This window comes from Vipera ursinii (genome assembly GCF_947247035.1).
Source record: "Vipera ursinii genome assembly, chromosome: 2".
Lineage (NCBI taxonomy): Eukaryota > Metazoa > Chordata > Lepidosauria > Squamata > Viperidae > Vipera > Vipera ursinii.
In genome coordinates, this window is record NC_139513.1 from 116,079,019 (window position 1) to 116,094,030 (window position 15,012).

A 15,012-nucleotide genomic window follows, 5' to 3' on the forward strand; every position below is an offset into this window, starting at 1 on the left:
ACAGTTCTAAGAAAGTATTAGCTAAACATTCCTGCTATGAAAAAATAATAATAATCAGCATGACTTGGCTTTATAATGTCTCTCCAAAATCCATATGTGTATACAAATTATACTGCCATTTGACATTAATTAATGGGAAGAACAGCCATAAATAATGGGAAAAGAGCATTTCTACCCTACCATTAATCTTTGTCTGATATGCTTTAGAAAATCACTTTTGCCCCTTCAAAGCAACTTCAGAGGCAGAGAGAACCTGTGTAACCTCTTATTTATTTTATTTCTATTTTGACTCAGGCTGCTGACCTTTAATTTCACAACTGAATAGGTTGGTGAAGTTTCAGCAGACTTATTTTCAGCACAATACAAGAGAACTTTAATTGTAATCTACAAACTACCATATTCCAAAGGTCTGTGAACCAGACTGATATGGACCACTTATCAATAAGGGAATAATACCCCAATTATAGTTACCAGAAGGAAGTGATTTGATTTTTGGTAGATGTTCTAGAAGATTGTACATGTTTCAATCTTTAGGATGAAAAGAGCAAGAGAAATCCAGTAGATAGTAGGGAAAAACCACCACAACTATACTTGCTTTATCCAATCTTCAATAGAAGAAAACATATGTAGCAAATGTAGACAATCACTATGAACATTCTGATATGTATGCAACACCCAGAAGCAGGTCAACCTGATTTTTTTCTGTGTTGGAAAAATAACTCTTCCTTATGTTATTTTTCAAGTCAGGAAAGAAGATGCCAGGGACACTTGTGGGGAATCAGGTTTTTCTTTATTAAAAGAACTACAGCAAATAAGAAGAGTTGGGTGGTAGCCCTGCAGAACCACTGCCTAATTCACCCCTTTATATTTTACTTTGTATCTCTTTAGCGTGCTTATGGTGATTAGATGCATACTTGTTTAAGGAATGTCTTTGTCTTCTTTCTAGCTGGCTACTTTGCTTCTTTATCTTATATCTGCTCAAAGCTCTTTTTGCCTCGTTCAAGTGGTGTTCCCACTCCTTCCATTTTGAAATGATGTTGTTTTTGTAAAATATTCTAACATCTGAAAATGAATGCTTGTTGTTGTGGCAGGCACCTGCCACTTTAAGCAGAACAACCTTAAATGTGGAAGAATAGAAGACAGGTTAAATATTGGGCTGGAAACTAGATAAGACCGGAGTTGTATGATTAAGAAAGAACATTAGGGTTATTTGAGCTTACAAGTTCAGATTTAAACTGCCTGTGAATTTATTCAAAGTAAACTCACCTCTAGCTTACAAAGATCTCAGTAAGCTAATGGTAAGAGTGGCAGTGCTCCAGAACACAAAGTATAGTATATTCACCTATTTTAAAAATAAAAACCAATAATCTTCTGTTTATGGAAGTTTCTAGGTCCATTATGGGGGGAAAACTTCAGGCTATCATAATTCAGCTTCAGCAGATTTCTGCTGACTATAATAGATGTATGTGATCATAATTTCCTTATAAATTATAAACAGAAAAATGTTTCTGTTTTTTTACATGCATCATGATGTGGTTTCAATCACATGAGAAGGGTCTGCAATCCAATGGTTGTGGGTACCATCCTCACTTTTCTGATTCCCCTGCAGAGATTCTTGGGAGTAAAAGATTTGCAATCAACATCCCAGTTCAAAGATAAGTGGCTTGGACAAATGGATTTGATGCTCTTTCAGATCAGGCCTATATTAGAGTTTGCTATTAGAGTTTGCTATGTTCATGCATAGAGAGATTTACAGGGCACATAATACAAACACTATTTTCAGTAATATAGGGCAGCATGTTGGATAGGTTATCTAAAATGGTTGAGATTATAACCATAGTTTGGCCTTTATTACATTGTGTTTTGGGTTAATAAATTCCACTGATTTTGCTTTTGATACTACATAGGACAAAGTTGCAACTCACAATCTGGGAAGCTGTATTAAGCAAACAAACAAAACAAAAATATCTCCATTGCTCATACAGCTTTTTTGTCATTTCACTCATCTTGGTTTTCATCAACATTTTCCCCTTTATCTTTTTTACTCTGTCATGCTAATTCTTGGGTTGTATAACTAGGATTTGTGGGTTTCTTGGTCCCGTGCACTGGAACCGTATGATGGGGAGCAAAGATGCAGCCATCCGATATACAAAAGGACATACTTCTCAATCTTCTGTTATCATTTCAGAGATAAAGCTTTCATGTCATTAAGTGAAACCTATGACCTTTCTATGCTTTAAAGAAGCCAATAACATTTTCCATTAAAAGCATAAAGATCTACCTAAATCAGCCCCAAGAGTGCCGATCAAGTCTTATCTAATCTAAAATCCCTTAAATGTCCAATCATATGCATTGAGGAAGATCTGTGGATTCAAAAAAAAAAAGAAGGACTTGTTAAGACCTGGTCATCCCTGATGCAGTCCTATTCTGCATTTATTATCTCCCTTTGGTATAAAGAGTAACTTTCATATAATTCAGTTTGTGGTTTTAACTTATTTGTCTTTCATTTAAAAGACAGTGCTTATAAATAACTTTTTCTGCTCCCAAGAGTGGTGCCAAAGATAATTACATGCAGCTCTGAGCTTAGCATCTTAGAGAGGAGTTCACTTATCATCTGTCTCAAATCATTACAACACAAGAGATTCTTTAAAGGAATAAAATTTGCAAGAGAAGAAGAAAACAACAACACACTACCCTTCTTGGATATCCTCATCAGCAGGGGAACTGAGGGCAAGCTAAATGCAAGTTTGTTGAAAAACAACTCATATTAACCAAGTGCTCCACTACCAAAGTAACAACCCTAACCTCCCACAAGAGAAGCTGTGTAAGAAAATTATTCAGATAAGTCCAAACACACTTACAGCAACCCAATCACCAGAAAAAAGAACAGATTGCCTAAAAAACAGCTTCGAACAAAATGGGTATCCCACACATCTTTATAAAAAAATTCAACCTACTCCAACCCAATCAACCCAAGCAATGTAAAGAGTAACAGTAATATACATCAAAAACATCTCAAAACAACCAGTACAGTATTACAACCAGAGGGAATAACCATAGTACACAAACCAACTTATATGCTGGTTTGGCCTTCACTGCATTGTGTTTTTGGTTAATTTATTTTGCTGGTTATTCTCCTTTTGATCCCATTGCGAATGCCCATTGCCTAAACAAAAGGGTAGAAGTGTCTTTAAGTCCACATCAAAATAACATTCAGAAGTAGACTGAATTCACTGGGGTATAAGAAGAAGTAGGCGGTAGACCAAAATTGTTGTACAGTCTGTGCAACTACAAGAAGGAGTAGGAAGTAGAGCAAAATTGTAAAGTCTGTGCAAGTGTTTCACCTTGTTATTGAAAAATGAATTTACTTATACAGATGACATTTTAATATTCTCCAGTGAATGAGATTATGAAAGCTGCTAGCAGCTCAGTAAAATATTTTGTAAAACTACAGTCTACATTAATTAATTATAATAAAACAAAGATGAGTTCTTTTGGACACAAAGGACCTTATAGTAAAGGTAAAGGTTCCCCCGCACATGCGTGCTAGTCGTTTCCGACTCTAGGGGCCGGTGCTCATCTCCGTTTCAAAGCCGAAGAGCCAGCGCTTGTCCGAGGATGTCTCCGTGGTCATGTGGCCGGCATGACTAGACGCCAAAGGCGCACGGAACGCTGTTACCTTCCCACCGTAGCGGTCCCTATTTTTCTACTTGCGTTTTTACGTGCTTTCGAACTGCTAGGTTGGCAGAAGCTGGGACGAGTAACAGGCGCTCACTCTGTTACGCGGCACTCGGGATTCGACCCGCCAAACTGCCGACCTTCTGATCGACAAGCTCAGCGTCCTAACCCACTGAGCCACCGCATCCCTTAAGGACCTTATATATATATTTAAAATAGTGACCAACAAAAAGCATATGAATGTTTGTAGACTTTATTTTCCATTACAGGAATTGAAATAATCTGAATATTATTAAATTGTAGATTATCAACCTAGTCATTCCAGGTTCTGAAAATCTTACGTAGCAAAAAGACAATTTAAAAAGTCTTACAACAATCCAATTTTGGATTGGATTTTTTTGGAATCTTTCATACTTCCTTGTGCTGCAGATGCTCAAGAGTACATTACTAAAGATTTTCACTTTGATGTTGTTGGGGGTTTTTTTCTGTAAGAATGCAGCAGTTCTAAGATTCAGAAAATAGTCTATTTCTCTCAGACAAAATCAGAAAGTTCAGCTTAGTCTGAAATAGAATCCCGTTTCACATTAGCCACTGAGAAAACAGCTATACTTGCACAAAACAGTCTTGATTCATTCTGGACTAGATATTGTGGAGACCTTGATACTCTCTGTGTTTGTTTGTTTGTGGACCTTTTATTACCCAACTAGGTAACATCATCAGAGCTCTGAGTAAACAACCAAGCTTAGAGAGCACCTAGGACTCCAGAGTTCAAACTTGTAGCTGCATATATTTTCTTCTATTGAAAAAGGATATTATTGGGTTTGGGTTTGTCATTTTTGAAATGAAGCTGATTTGGTATAAACTAATTTGAAGTTTGCTTTACGACAAAAATAAAATTTATAATAGGAAAACATTAAATGGCCTCCCCCTCCCCCCTCTCCTGCTCCTCCTCTATAGCAAGATTAATAGACCTTTTTTTAAAGAACATTATAACTCTTTCATTTCAGCTTGATACCTTCAACGGTTTCACTAGAATAGACTTTTGAAATATTGAACCTGAAATTCTGGAGGCAGGGAGAGCAGAAAGGAGGAAATGACAGCACACAGAAGTCCCCAAACTGTAAAGGGCCTATAAAGAATTGGAGCTGAACCAATGCATAAATAGTTCCTTCTCTAGATCAAAAATAAAAACTTTCAAAAGAATCCTTTTCCCCCTGGAATTCTGGGATGCCACATTTGGCATAGCATTGTCAAAGGCCCATTGACTTGCCCTGATATGTAGTTTAATTTTTTAATTTGTTATTTTTTGCTTCTTTTTTACTGGGAGGTGTGAGATACCAGAAAGATTAACTGGAAAGCTTGAATGGGAAGAACCTGATTGTTTCATGGTTACAGTGGCGTAGCGTGGGGGGTGCAGGGGGGGCCGGCCGCACCGGGCGCAACATCTGGGGGGCGGCACATTAGATGCATTTTACTTTAATTACATCAGTATTTTCATAACAAACAATACATGTGCTTAGGGGGTAAGGGTTTCTTTAACTAATCTAGTGGAAGAGACTCGAGTGCTAAAATCCACGGGTTAGGGGGCGCAAATTCCTTGCCTTGCCCCGGGTGGTGACAACCCACGCTACGCCACTGCATGGTTATGCTCCATTGCAAATATTGTACGTTGATAATTAATAAGGAATCTAGTCCTCTGAAATACCTTCACCCAGATTTCACTTTGCCTCTTAAATCATAGATTTTAGGAACAAATAGCTTAATTTTATGAATACAAGTAATCCTCAACTTACCACCACAACTGGGACTGCAGTTTCAGTTATAAGTCATGATGGTAGTAAGTTGAGGCGCCCAACTTGACCAGACCCACTTTTTACAGCAGCTTTTAAGTGAATCACCTGGTTGTAAGTGCAAACCCATTTTCCTGAATGTTTTTTTTTTCTTTTCTGGAAAACAAGCAAAAAAGTTACAAATTGCAGTCATATGACTGCAGGATACTGCAACCGGTTGTAAATGTGACCTGGTTTCCAAGCACCCGAAATCCAGTAATATGACATAGGATGTGAATGGTAGCTCAATATTTTACAATGGCCAGAAATGTTTTATGGGTTGTAAAGCACCCTTTTTGAGGCAGTCATAACTCTGAAAGATCTTTAATTGACCAGTCATAAGTCAAGGATTACATTGGGTTGGGGTTTGGCTGAATTGATGCATACCTTTTATTTTAATGCCCTTTTCTTACATTTTTGAGGATGGGACTTAATTTTCTTCTATGGCCTTGCTGATACATTTTCCAATGCATTCCCCTTTAATAGAGGACTGCTGCAAAAATCATGATGTATGTTTCAAATAAATGAAGTCATTAGGTAACTATTTCAGTTATGAAGAAATACATTCTTCATTACTTTAAAATTAGATTAGTATTCTGACTCCTACTGCAGAGCAGAGAGACTATTCCCAATGAAAATAACAAAGATGTTTGAGGTGGAAAATACTTGATTTCCTCAAATAAAAAATATTGGAGGGTGGGGCCTGGAAAGGTAAAGACTCAGGACCCTTGACAGAGGTGACTTTGACTGGAGCACAACAGTCTAAATAAACAGAAAAACAGATAAAATCAGAGCATATTCCTTTTCCTTTTGAAGGAAAAGGAATATGGCTGACTGATGAGAACAAATAAGTTTGAAATGATCATATCTGTCTCCCTTTATTCTTTGTTAGCAAGCCAAAATAAAAAAATTACACACATTCTAACTATGACAGCTCATTATTTGTGCAAATTATTCAAATTGCTAATAAATCTCAGATAAAGGGTATGACTGACTGATGAGAACATAAAGAGTTCGAAATGGCCATATCAGCCTCCCAAAAATTCTTTATTAGCAATTTGAATAATTTGTGTAGATTTTCACACCCTCAATTTTACATGGGAAAAGACCCGAATACGCCAATATATATATTCCAAGTGGATATATGGATCTTCTTTTAGAAAAGGGTAAAGACAAAAGGCATTTTTTTCTAATTGGTCTTCCATATATAAGAACTAGTTTTTGGTCACCAATACAAAATAAAAAAGTACTCTGAACAATTTTGAAAATCAATAACTTCAGAAACTACCAATAGACCAAATATATTACATGATAGGTAATGAGAGGACACTGAACAGCTGTCTAAGCCATTATTAAGGGCCCCTGATCCAAGCAGTGATGTTGCAAGGAAGGAATGTGTAATAGAGAGTTTTACGTCCAACTAATGTAAGAAAAATGCTTAAAAAAAACCACACCTAGGGAACTGAAGAGAAAATGGAAAGGAAGGGAAGCTAGTTAAGAGGGTATAGAATTGCACTTGGCTTAAGACCCAGAAAACCCTTAGCACAATCCTTTGGCTCTTCGTGTCACCACTGAATGTCTAATAAGTATAGCTCTGTGATAGAACGAAGCAATTCATGAAATTATAATTTGTGTTAGGCCAACAAAGGATTTAAAAGCCTTGAAGCTCTTTGTTTCCTTCAAATGGAATAATTTAATGGAATGAGTTCACTCGGGATGATTTCATTAAAAAAAAGCGTTGGCTGTTTTTTAAATTATAATATTATTTTTACTTCTTGAGAAATTTCCTACAATTTTTGTGCTATGTGTTAAAGAGAATTTTATGCAATTGAAATCCATTCCAGCTCAGCAAAGGCACAGGAGAACTCCCTCCATTGCTGAAACTCAGGCAAAGTTCCTCCTGCATTCAGTAGTATTGAGGAGATGCAGGTCTTGAGTGACCACTAGACCCATCTTCCTCTTTTCAACATGGCTCTAGCGGTCTCTCAAAACCTCACAGGTCTGCTGAACATAGCGACAGCCCCACCATAATGCCAAGTTATGATAAGGGGGTAGCTTGTTTCCCTAGACTCTTGGCCCCTGGGAAGATACTTATTTGGAGGTAAGATGAGGGGAACCTACAGAAGGCAGGTAAGTGAGAATCCTTCTGTCCTCTTTTCCCCTTGAAAGCCAGTACAATGCTGGTCGTAGATGAAGGGAGCTGAATTCCACCACATCTAAATGTTTCATTTTAATTGCTAATAAGGACTATCTGCAAGGAGATTTAGCTTCTCTATGTGTACCTGAACACCTCAGCAGGTTGAATGGCATTTCAGTTACAGGTTGCATATATTTAAAAAGACAATACTTCATTCTGCCAATCCATTCATATCTTTGCCCTCTTATCTAAACTATTAGAGTCAGAATCTTCCAGCAAACATTCAGGTCAGATCAGCCGGGATGTTGCTTTCAATTGAGGAGCTTAAGAGATTATTTGTGGTAACCTTTTAAATGTCAGCCTGTGTCCTTTATGGCAAGCATCCCAAGAAGTTAAATGGATTATTTATAAAGAGGATTCGAAAGGGATCAGGCTGGAGAAAGGTAATGATAAACCATAACAAAGACATCAGATACTGCTTGGTGGAGCAGTGGGTTAATGCCTCCTTAAGTAACACCAGCTGCCTGCAATTATTGCAGGTTCGCATCCCACCAGGCTCAAGGTTGACTCAGCCTTCCATCCTCCCGAGGTAGGTAAAATGAGGACCCAGATTGTTGGGGGCAATTAAGCTGACTTTGTAATAATGCCGCTTGGGGTCTGTGTGAAAGCCCTAATAAGCAGGCATATACATAGAATGAAGGCTACTGCTAAGCTTGTAAGCCGCCCTGAGTCTTCGGAGAAGGGCGGGATATAAATGGAATTAAAATAAATAAATAAAATAAATACTGGACAGCAAACTCTGCCCTGTCTTTGCCTCCTTTTTATGATTGGTGGGCTGCTGAGTTTGAGAAGTGGAGAGGGCAACATGGCTACATGATTAAACTGATCACTTTGCTTCATATACCCAGCAGACGCTTAATTGGATCACCCCAATTCTGCAACAGACCAAACAAAGGCAATAAATAGCAACACGACTTAGACTTATGTACCGCTCCACAGTGCTTTACAGCCCTCTCTAAGTGGTTTACAATGTCAGCGTATTGCCCCCAACAATCTGGATCCTTATTTTAGCAACCTTGCAAGGATGGAAGGCTGAGTCAACCTTGAGCCTACCAGGATCATACTCTGACTGTGGGCAAAGTTAGCCTGCAATACCCCATTTTAACCAATGTGCCACTTGGGTTTGTTTATTTTAATTTATTAAATTTCCTCCCAGAGTGGAGATTCAGAACTTCAGGATTTGGGAAAGGGTATTTCCTCTGTAATATTTGCTACTCACCTCACTTCTTTGTCAGCCAGCTTCCAGTTTATTTATGCAGCAGGCAAGAACAGGTAGACTTTTCCATGATTTCCCCCCCCTAACTGGTGCATAAGCTAATTAATTTAATTATGTGTTTTTCTTCTTAGATTTTCACTATTACCACATTGACCAAAATCACAACCAACATTTTCAGTTCAAGCAAATTTAGGTAAAGATACTCTCAAGTCAGACTCAATAGACTTCTGTTACATTCTTCTTGGTGGGATCTAAACTAGGCTCCCCAGTCTTGGGGCCTCCAGGTGGTCTCTACGCAAGTGTTAATTATAGTTGGTCCTGTTTTCTTTCAGAAACCAACCAATCTAGGCTAACTACTGTCAACAATAAATATTCTTGCTTTAGGAGTTTTTCCTTTTAATCAGTTTAAGCCTTCTCTTTCTCTCTTATGCTAGGCTAATTTTGGTTTTGCTCCTAACTGTCCTCTTTTCTATAATTCCCTGATTTAGGAAAAAAATATCAGTTGGAATTAATTCCTACAACTTAAGGGCAAGTTGAAAACAAAACAACACCAAAAACATTTTTTCCTCAAAATTGTTGTTATAGTCTTCAAAGTATCAGATTTTTCCTTCTTTTTTGTTTTTGCTGGACCTCACAATATCCTGCAAGTTTATGTGCAGTTGACATACATGTAATAAGTATGCATAAATGTAAATTGGCATTCTTTGTAACTTGCCATTGGGAGGAGCTGGGTACCTCATAAATTCTATGAAAATAACGAGTTTCCTCTGTTACAGTGCTGTGCAAATTCATGTGTGTGGAGGTGAAGCTTTGCAATGTGTGGGAATGTATGCAAGGGCCCCGTTTAAATGATGAAAGCAGCTGTATCTTTGTATAGCTTCACATGGCTGATTTGGATTCTCCTCTTTTCTCCTCATGTGTGTACATTCACAGCCACATTAGTTTTCTTTTGAATGAAAGAGGTAATCGAGGTTTTAATAGCAGTGGCGTAGCGTGGGTTGTCAGCACCCAGGGCAAGGCAAGTGACGTCACGGCACCGCTGAAAAGACGTGCCCTGCAGCGGCGTAGACTTTCCAAGAAGAGTCACGCACATGCGGGATGCTTCCGGGTCCCTCTCGAGGGTGGCTGGGCAGGGCTCCGACCTGCAAGAGCCGCTGCATTCATGCTCGCACGTGAGCCCCGCTAAATAAAGCCACGCATGCGCATGAAGCTAGGCCGGCTGGCCGGTGGGTCCATCTTTGCTTGGCCAAGCCTGCCGGGGCGCCTGCGGGGCGCTTGCGGTTGGCCTGAGCCTGGGCGGAGAGTTGGGTGCTTCTATTTATTTTATTCAGTTTATGTGGCCGCCCATCTCATCTGCCGGACTCGTTTTGCTTTGCAAGAAGGAGCAGCTCGAGAGCGGAGCCAAGCCGACTCTGTGCAGCTCTTGGGGCTCCCTGAGCAGCTCAGTGCGAGCGCGCCCCCCCAGATGTTGCGCCCAGTGCGGCAGGCCCCCCTGCACCCCCCACGCTACGCCACTGTTTAATAGGGAGTAGCACCTTTTTATTTTAAATACCTTTATTAAATTTCAAAAACAATCATTTAAATACAAACTCACATAAAAGGGAAAAGAGGAAGGGAAAGGAAGTAGCTTCTTTTTCAAAGAAATTGTTCAGCCCTATTATATTATGCTTGTTTAAGCCATGTACTGTATTGTACTGGGCTGGAGATTCTCTATTTACTTGTAATGGGATAATCGTTTCCCCCAGATTTTATAATATTGAAACCCAGCAAATCCATAAACTGAAAAATCTCAAGGTTTTCCTAGTGCATGGATAAAAATCTAGAAAACCACTTTCTGTGTTATATTGGAGATGACTGCTGTTCCTAACAAGGGAGTATCTATATTTTGGGAGAAATTTAAAAAAAAATGGCCAGGGTGTGCATTAACATGCAGAAGCTGGCAAGGTGAGGGTATTGGAACCAAACATCCATTAAAAAAAAAAGATACAAAGCACACCTTCAGTTAAGTGGGAAAAGCATTGCAGAAATGTCACAATTCCAAAAGCCACAATTTACTGGCAGCATTGCTGCAGGTTTCTTAGAAAAATGATTTTTTTTAAAGAAAAAATTACAGGATAAGAACATGTGTTTATGTGTGTGTTTCTTAAAGAAGGTCCCAGGACCTCTGGTGGTCCCCCAACACCACCCTCAGGGATCCTCGAAATCAAAATTATTTGAAGAGCTATTGAAGAGAATTGCAAACATTTAAAACAATGGCACTCTTGTCATTTCTTAAAATTTGTTAAAAAATATAGGGCTTTTCAGGGCTTTTTTTCTCATTGAATGCTCAGAATGGAGTTCCGGCACCTTTTTTGGATGGAACCTTGTAGGGTAGGCAAGGCGGGTTGTATAACATGTGTGAGTTCCGGCACCTTTTTCTTTTACAAAAAAAGCACTGGGGCTTTTCATGATGGATATTTTATTTATGTTAATATCTAATGGGCTTAATGTTATTTTTATGTGATTTAATAAATAAATATTTCAAAATGCATCAAATTCATTTTTTAATATGTGGGAAATATAAATGCTACCAATACAAACAAAAAGCTCTTTTGGAGGTCGTCTATAACTTTTAAGAGTGGTAAGTTGTCCTAAGAGCAAAAAGTTTAAGAAACATTATTTGTGGATTGATGACAATATTACAGGTTGCTTTGTAAAATGTTTGTACACAGAAAATGTTGGATCCCACGGACTTTTTCCTCACAGAAACAAACTAGGTTTGCCTCATGGACTTTTACACAAACACTTGTTACTGAAACTTTCTGTCTAGCCAAGAAGCATGGCTCTTAAAGAACAACTAGTTTTAATTCTTGTTTATATTAACCAACAAATACTACGCAGCAGCTGTTATAGCTGCAAAGACACTATATTACAGTCTCCTTGATTTGTTTTCATTGAACAATCTTTATTTCTTGTGTTATGTCTTATGTGTAGGTAATCCTCAACTTAGAATAGTTCATTTAGTGGCAGTTTGAAGTTACAATGGCACTGGAAAAAAATGACTTATGACTATTTTTTACACTTATGACCACTGCGGCATCCCCATGGTCACATGATCAGAATTCAGAAGCTTGGCAACTGACTCATATTTTTGACAGTTGCAGTACCGGGTTCATGTGATTATCCTTTGCAACCTTCTGACAAGCAAAGTCAATGGGGAAGCCAGATTCACTTAGTAACTATGTTACTAAGCTAACAATTGCAGTGATTCACTTAACAACTGCGACGAGAAAGGTCGTAAAATGGGGCAAAACTCAGTTAACACCTATGTTGCTTAGCAACTGAAATTTTGGGCTCAGTTGTGGTTTTAAGTTGAGGACTAAATACCTGTATTTATAATATTGCAACATAATAGTTGATGTTAGAGCTGTGCATCCTTCATAAAAACTCTTTGGAAGAAATACTTTGGACTGTTTTACTATTCATTAAAATAACCCCTGAGAGGGGAAGTGAAACTTCTGTGTGGAAAAAAAAACCCTAAGGTGGGACTGCTTTAAGATTCATATGAACATTAATGAGTTAGCTCCATAAAGCAGTCACAACACTTTTTCCTTGTGTCCAAATTATGTATATGGAATTATTTTTTAAGCATAGAGTGCCCTACTTGATATGATCAGTGAAGAATGTGCTAGGGATAAAAGGCAAACAATTGTGAATGTGTAAGTGTGCATGAAGTGGTTTTATCCAGAAGACTCACAGCTGTCAGTCCTGAGAAATCTGCTGGACAACATGTGCCCATGATTTTAGTGCCTATATCTGAATTTAGCTAATATGAATTCTGTAGAAAGTCAAACATTTCCCTCAAATTCAATTTCCACAAAAATGCTACCTGTCTACCAGCCTAACCATAAAACAAATTAACACATTTTTTATTCCTATCCTTATCTGCGAAATAACTCTGCTTGAGTGAATACAGTTTACAATATGAATAATAAAATTTCAAGAAGCACAACTTAGAATGACATATCATGGAGTGTATGAAATACATAACTTTTTTCCTGATCTGCTATGATGACAAATATCATCAAAACTCTAAACCCGGTATGTACCTCTTTTACAATCCCTCCCTTTCAAACGTAGTGCTTTTTTGCTTCTTCTTCTGACTTTGATGACAGTTGATTTTGGAAGTGTGCTTCTTTCATCATGGGCTATTACTTCCCCCTGGAATGGGTGGGAGCATAAAGGTCTCTGTACAGTGTTGGCTGGTTGTTGACAAAGATCTCCCAGAAATCCTTTGAAATCGGTTCCTTCTCTGAAAGTAGTTGCGGCTGCTGTGAAAAGAACGCTGCCTGTTCCTCAAATACTCCTTGTAGTTCTTGGTCAGCAAGGTGTAGAGGAAAGGGTTGATGCAACTGTTGCTGTAGGTCAGGCAGGTGGTCAGGTAGTTGACGTTCCTAGTGGCTTTAGGAGACATGGGAAGAGGCTCGTAGTACTGGAAGAGCAGCTGCCAGATCCAGAAAGGCAAGAAGCAGGCCCAGAAGACCAGCACAATAGTGAAAATTAAGTAGAGGACTTTTTGGTTGGGCAGTCGCTTGGTCTCCTTCAAGGAAGTGGTCTGGGACACCCAGTAGGTTCTTGCCAGTCTAACATAGAGATACCCGATCACGACACCAGGGCCAACAATGCTGGTACAGAAGAGGATGGTGATGTAGATCTTGTAGGACAATTTGCTCCAGGTGGGTAGGCAGATATTCTTTTCCCCTGGCACCAGCTGGATCATGATCAGCATTGGTAGGGTGAGAAGCAGAGATGCTACCCAGATAATGAGGGCAATTGCTTTCCGATAACTCTTTGATCTCTTCACAGTGTCCAAAGGCTTCAGCACCGCAAAGTATCTCTCTGTGCTCATCACCATCAAAGTGAAAATGCTAGCATGCATGGTGAGGAAATCCAAGCTGAAAAGTATCCGGCAACCTGTATCTCCAAAGTACCATTCCTGGATGAAATAAGTCCCCACAATGAAAGGAATGGTGAGAAGGTAGAGCAGGTCTGCTAGGGCCAAGTTGATGATGTAGATGTACATGGAGGCAGAGGATCTCATGTAGTGGCACATCACGACCAAGGTGTAGATGTTGCCGGTGACTCCAATTATGCACATAAGAGACAGGATGGTCCCGATGGTGCAGGTGGCTACAATGTCCTCCAAAGAGCTGGCAGAGAAAGCCTCACCCCATGTTTTGTTGGAAGAAATATTAGGGTTGCTTCTGAGCGGGCTGCCAGTTTCTGTGTCTATGGCCACTCTAATGGTGGAGGAGATAGTGCCATCCATTCTCTTAAAAGATCTAGCTTTACATGCCTTGCACAATCAGCAACAGGCAATATCTGACTCTTTGAAGAGAAGAGGGAATGGAAGGAAGCACTGCTTAGCTGAGATTAATTTCTGCTGAAATGTCAGAAACATCTGTGATCTTCAGCCTTGTATTTATTCTAGAGAAAGGGCAGAAAAAAACACACTGTAAGGCAGAATAATATAAAAAGCTGTAGCTTTTTTGTTTCTTAGGCTTTCCTTGTTTCCCAGGCTTGTTAGTAGCTGACAGGATTTTTGGGGAGGGGGGAATGGGATGTTTGGCTGCTTCATCATTTGTTTCTTTTCAACTCATCGTTAGTCCAGCTCTGGCCATCCAGGCATCTGTAATAGGAAAAAAGTACAGTTTTGCTGTACTGTTGTACTAAAGTATTTGACCAGGAGAACCACTGCTCCGCATCTATGTAGCTAGAATGAAGAAATCCAATAATTACAGCCACCATATTTTAGTAACATAAACCTAAATGGCCTTTTGTAAATATTAACTCAGTTTATTATTGAATTAACTGTGAATACAATTTCTTTGTGGCTAAGGATATAACTATATATGATACTATTCCCCCATGTGACCAACTCTTTTATTTCTTTTTAAGCCCCTTTTCAAAATCCACCTCTTCCCCTCCCTTTCCTTAGATCTATTTTAGACAGTAGGCTCCTTGGGGAGCTGGGCTTATCATATCTGCTCTTTATAAAATGCTATGTACATTGACAGCACATTATAAATACCAATAATTCACATCTGGGGCAA

General features: G+C 38.9%; 1 protein-coding gene across 1 annotated transcript; it reads right to left on the reverse strand.

The window, feature by feature from the left end:
* Positions 1-13,100: 13,100 nt before the first annotated feature.
* UTS2R (urotensin 2 receptor) lies at positions 13,101-14,228 on the reverse strand (the record flags this gene model as incomplete). Its single annotated transcript, XM_083356884.1, has 1 exon — positions 13,101-14,228. The coding sequence occupies one exon, from the start codon at positions 14,226-14,228 to the stop codon at positions 13,101-13,103; it is 1,128 nt and encodes a 375-aa protein (XP_083213010.1).
* Positions 14,229-15,012: the final 784 nt, after the last annotated feature.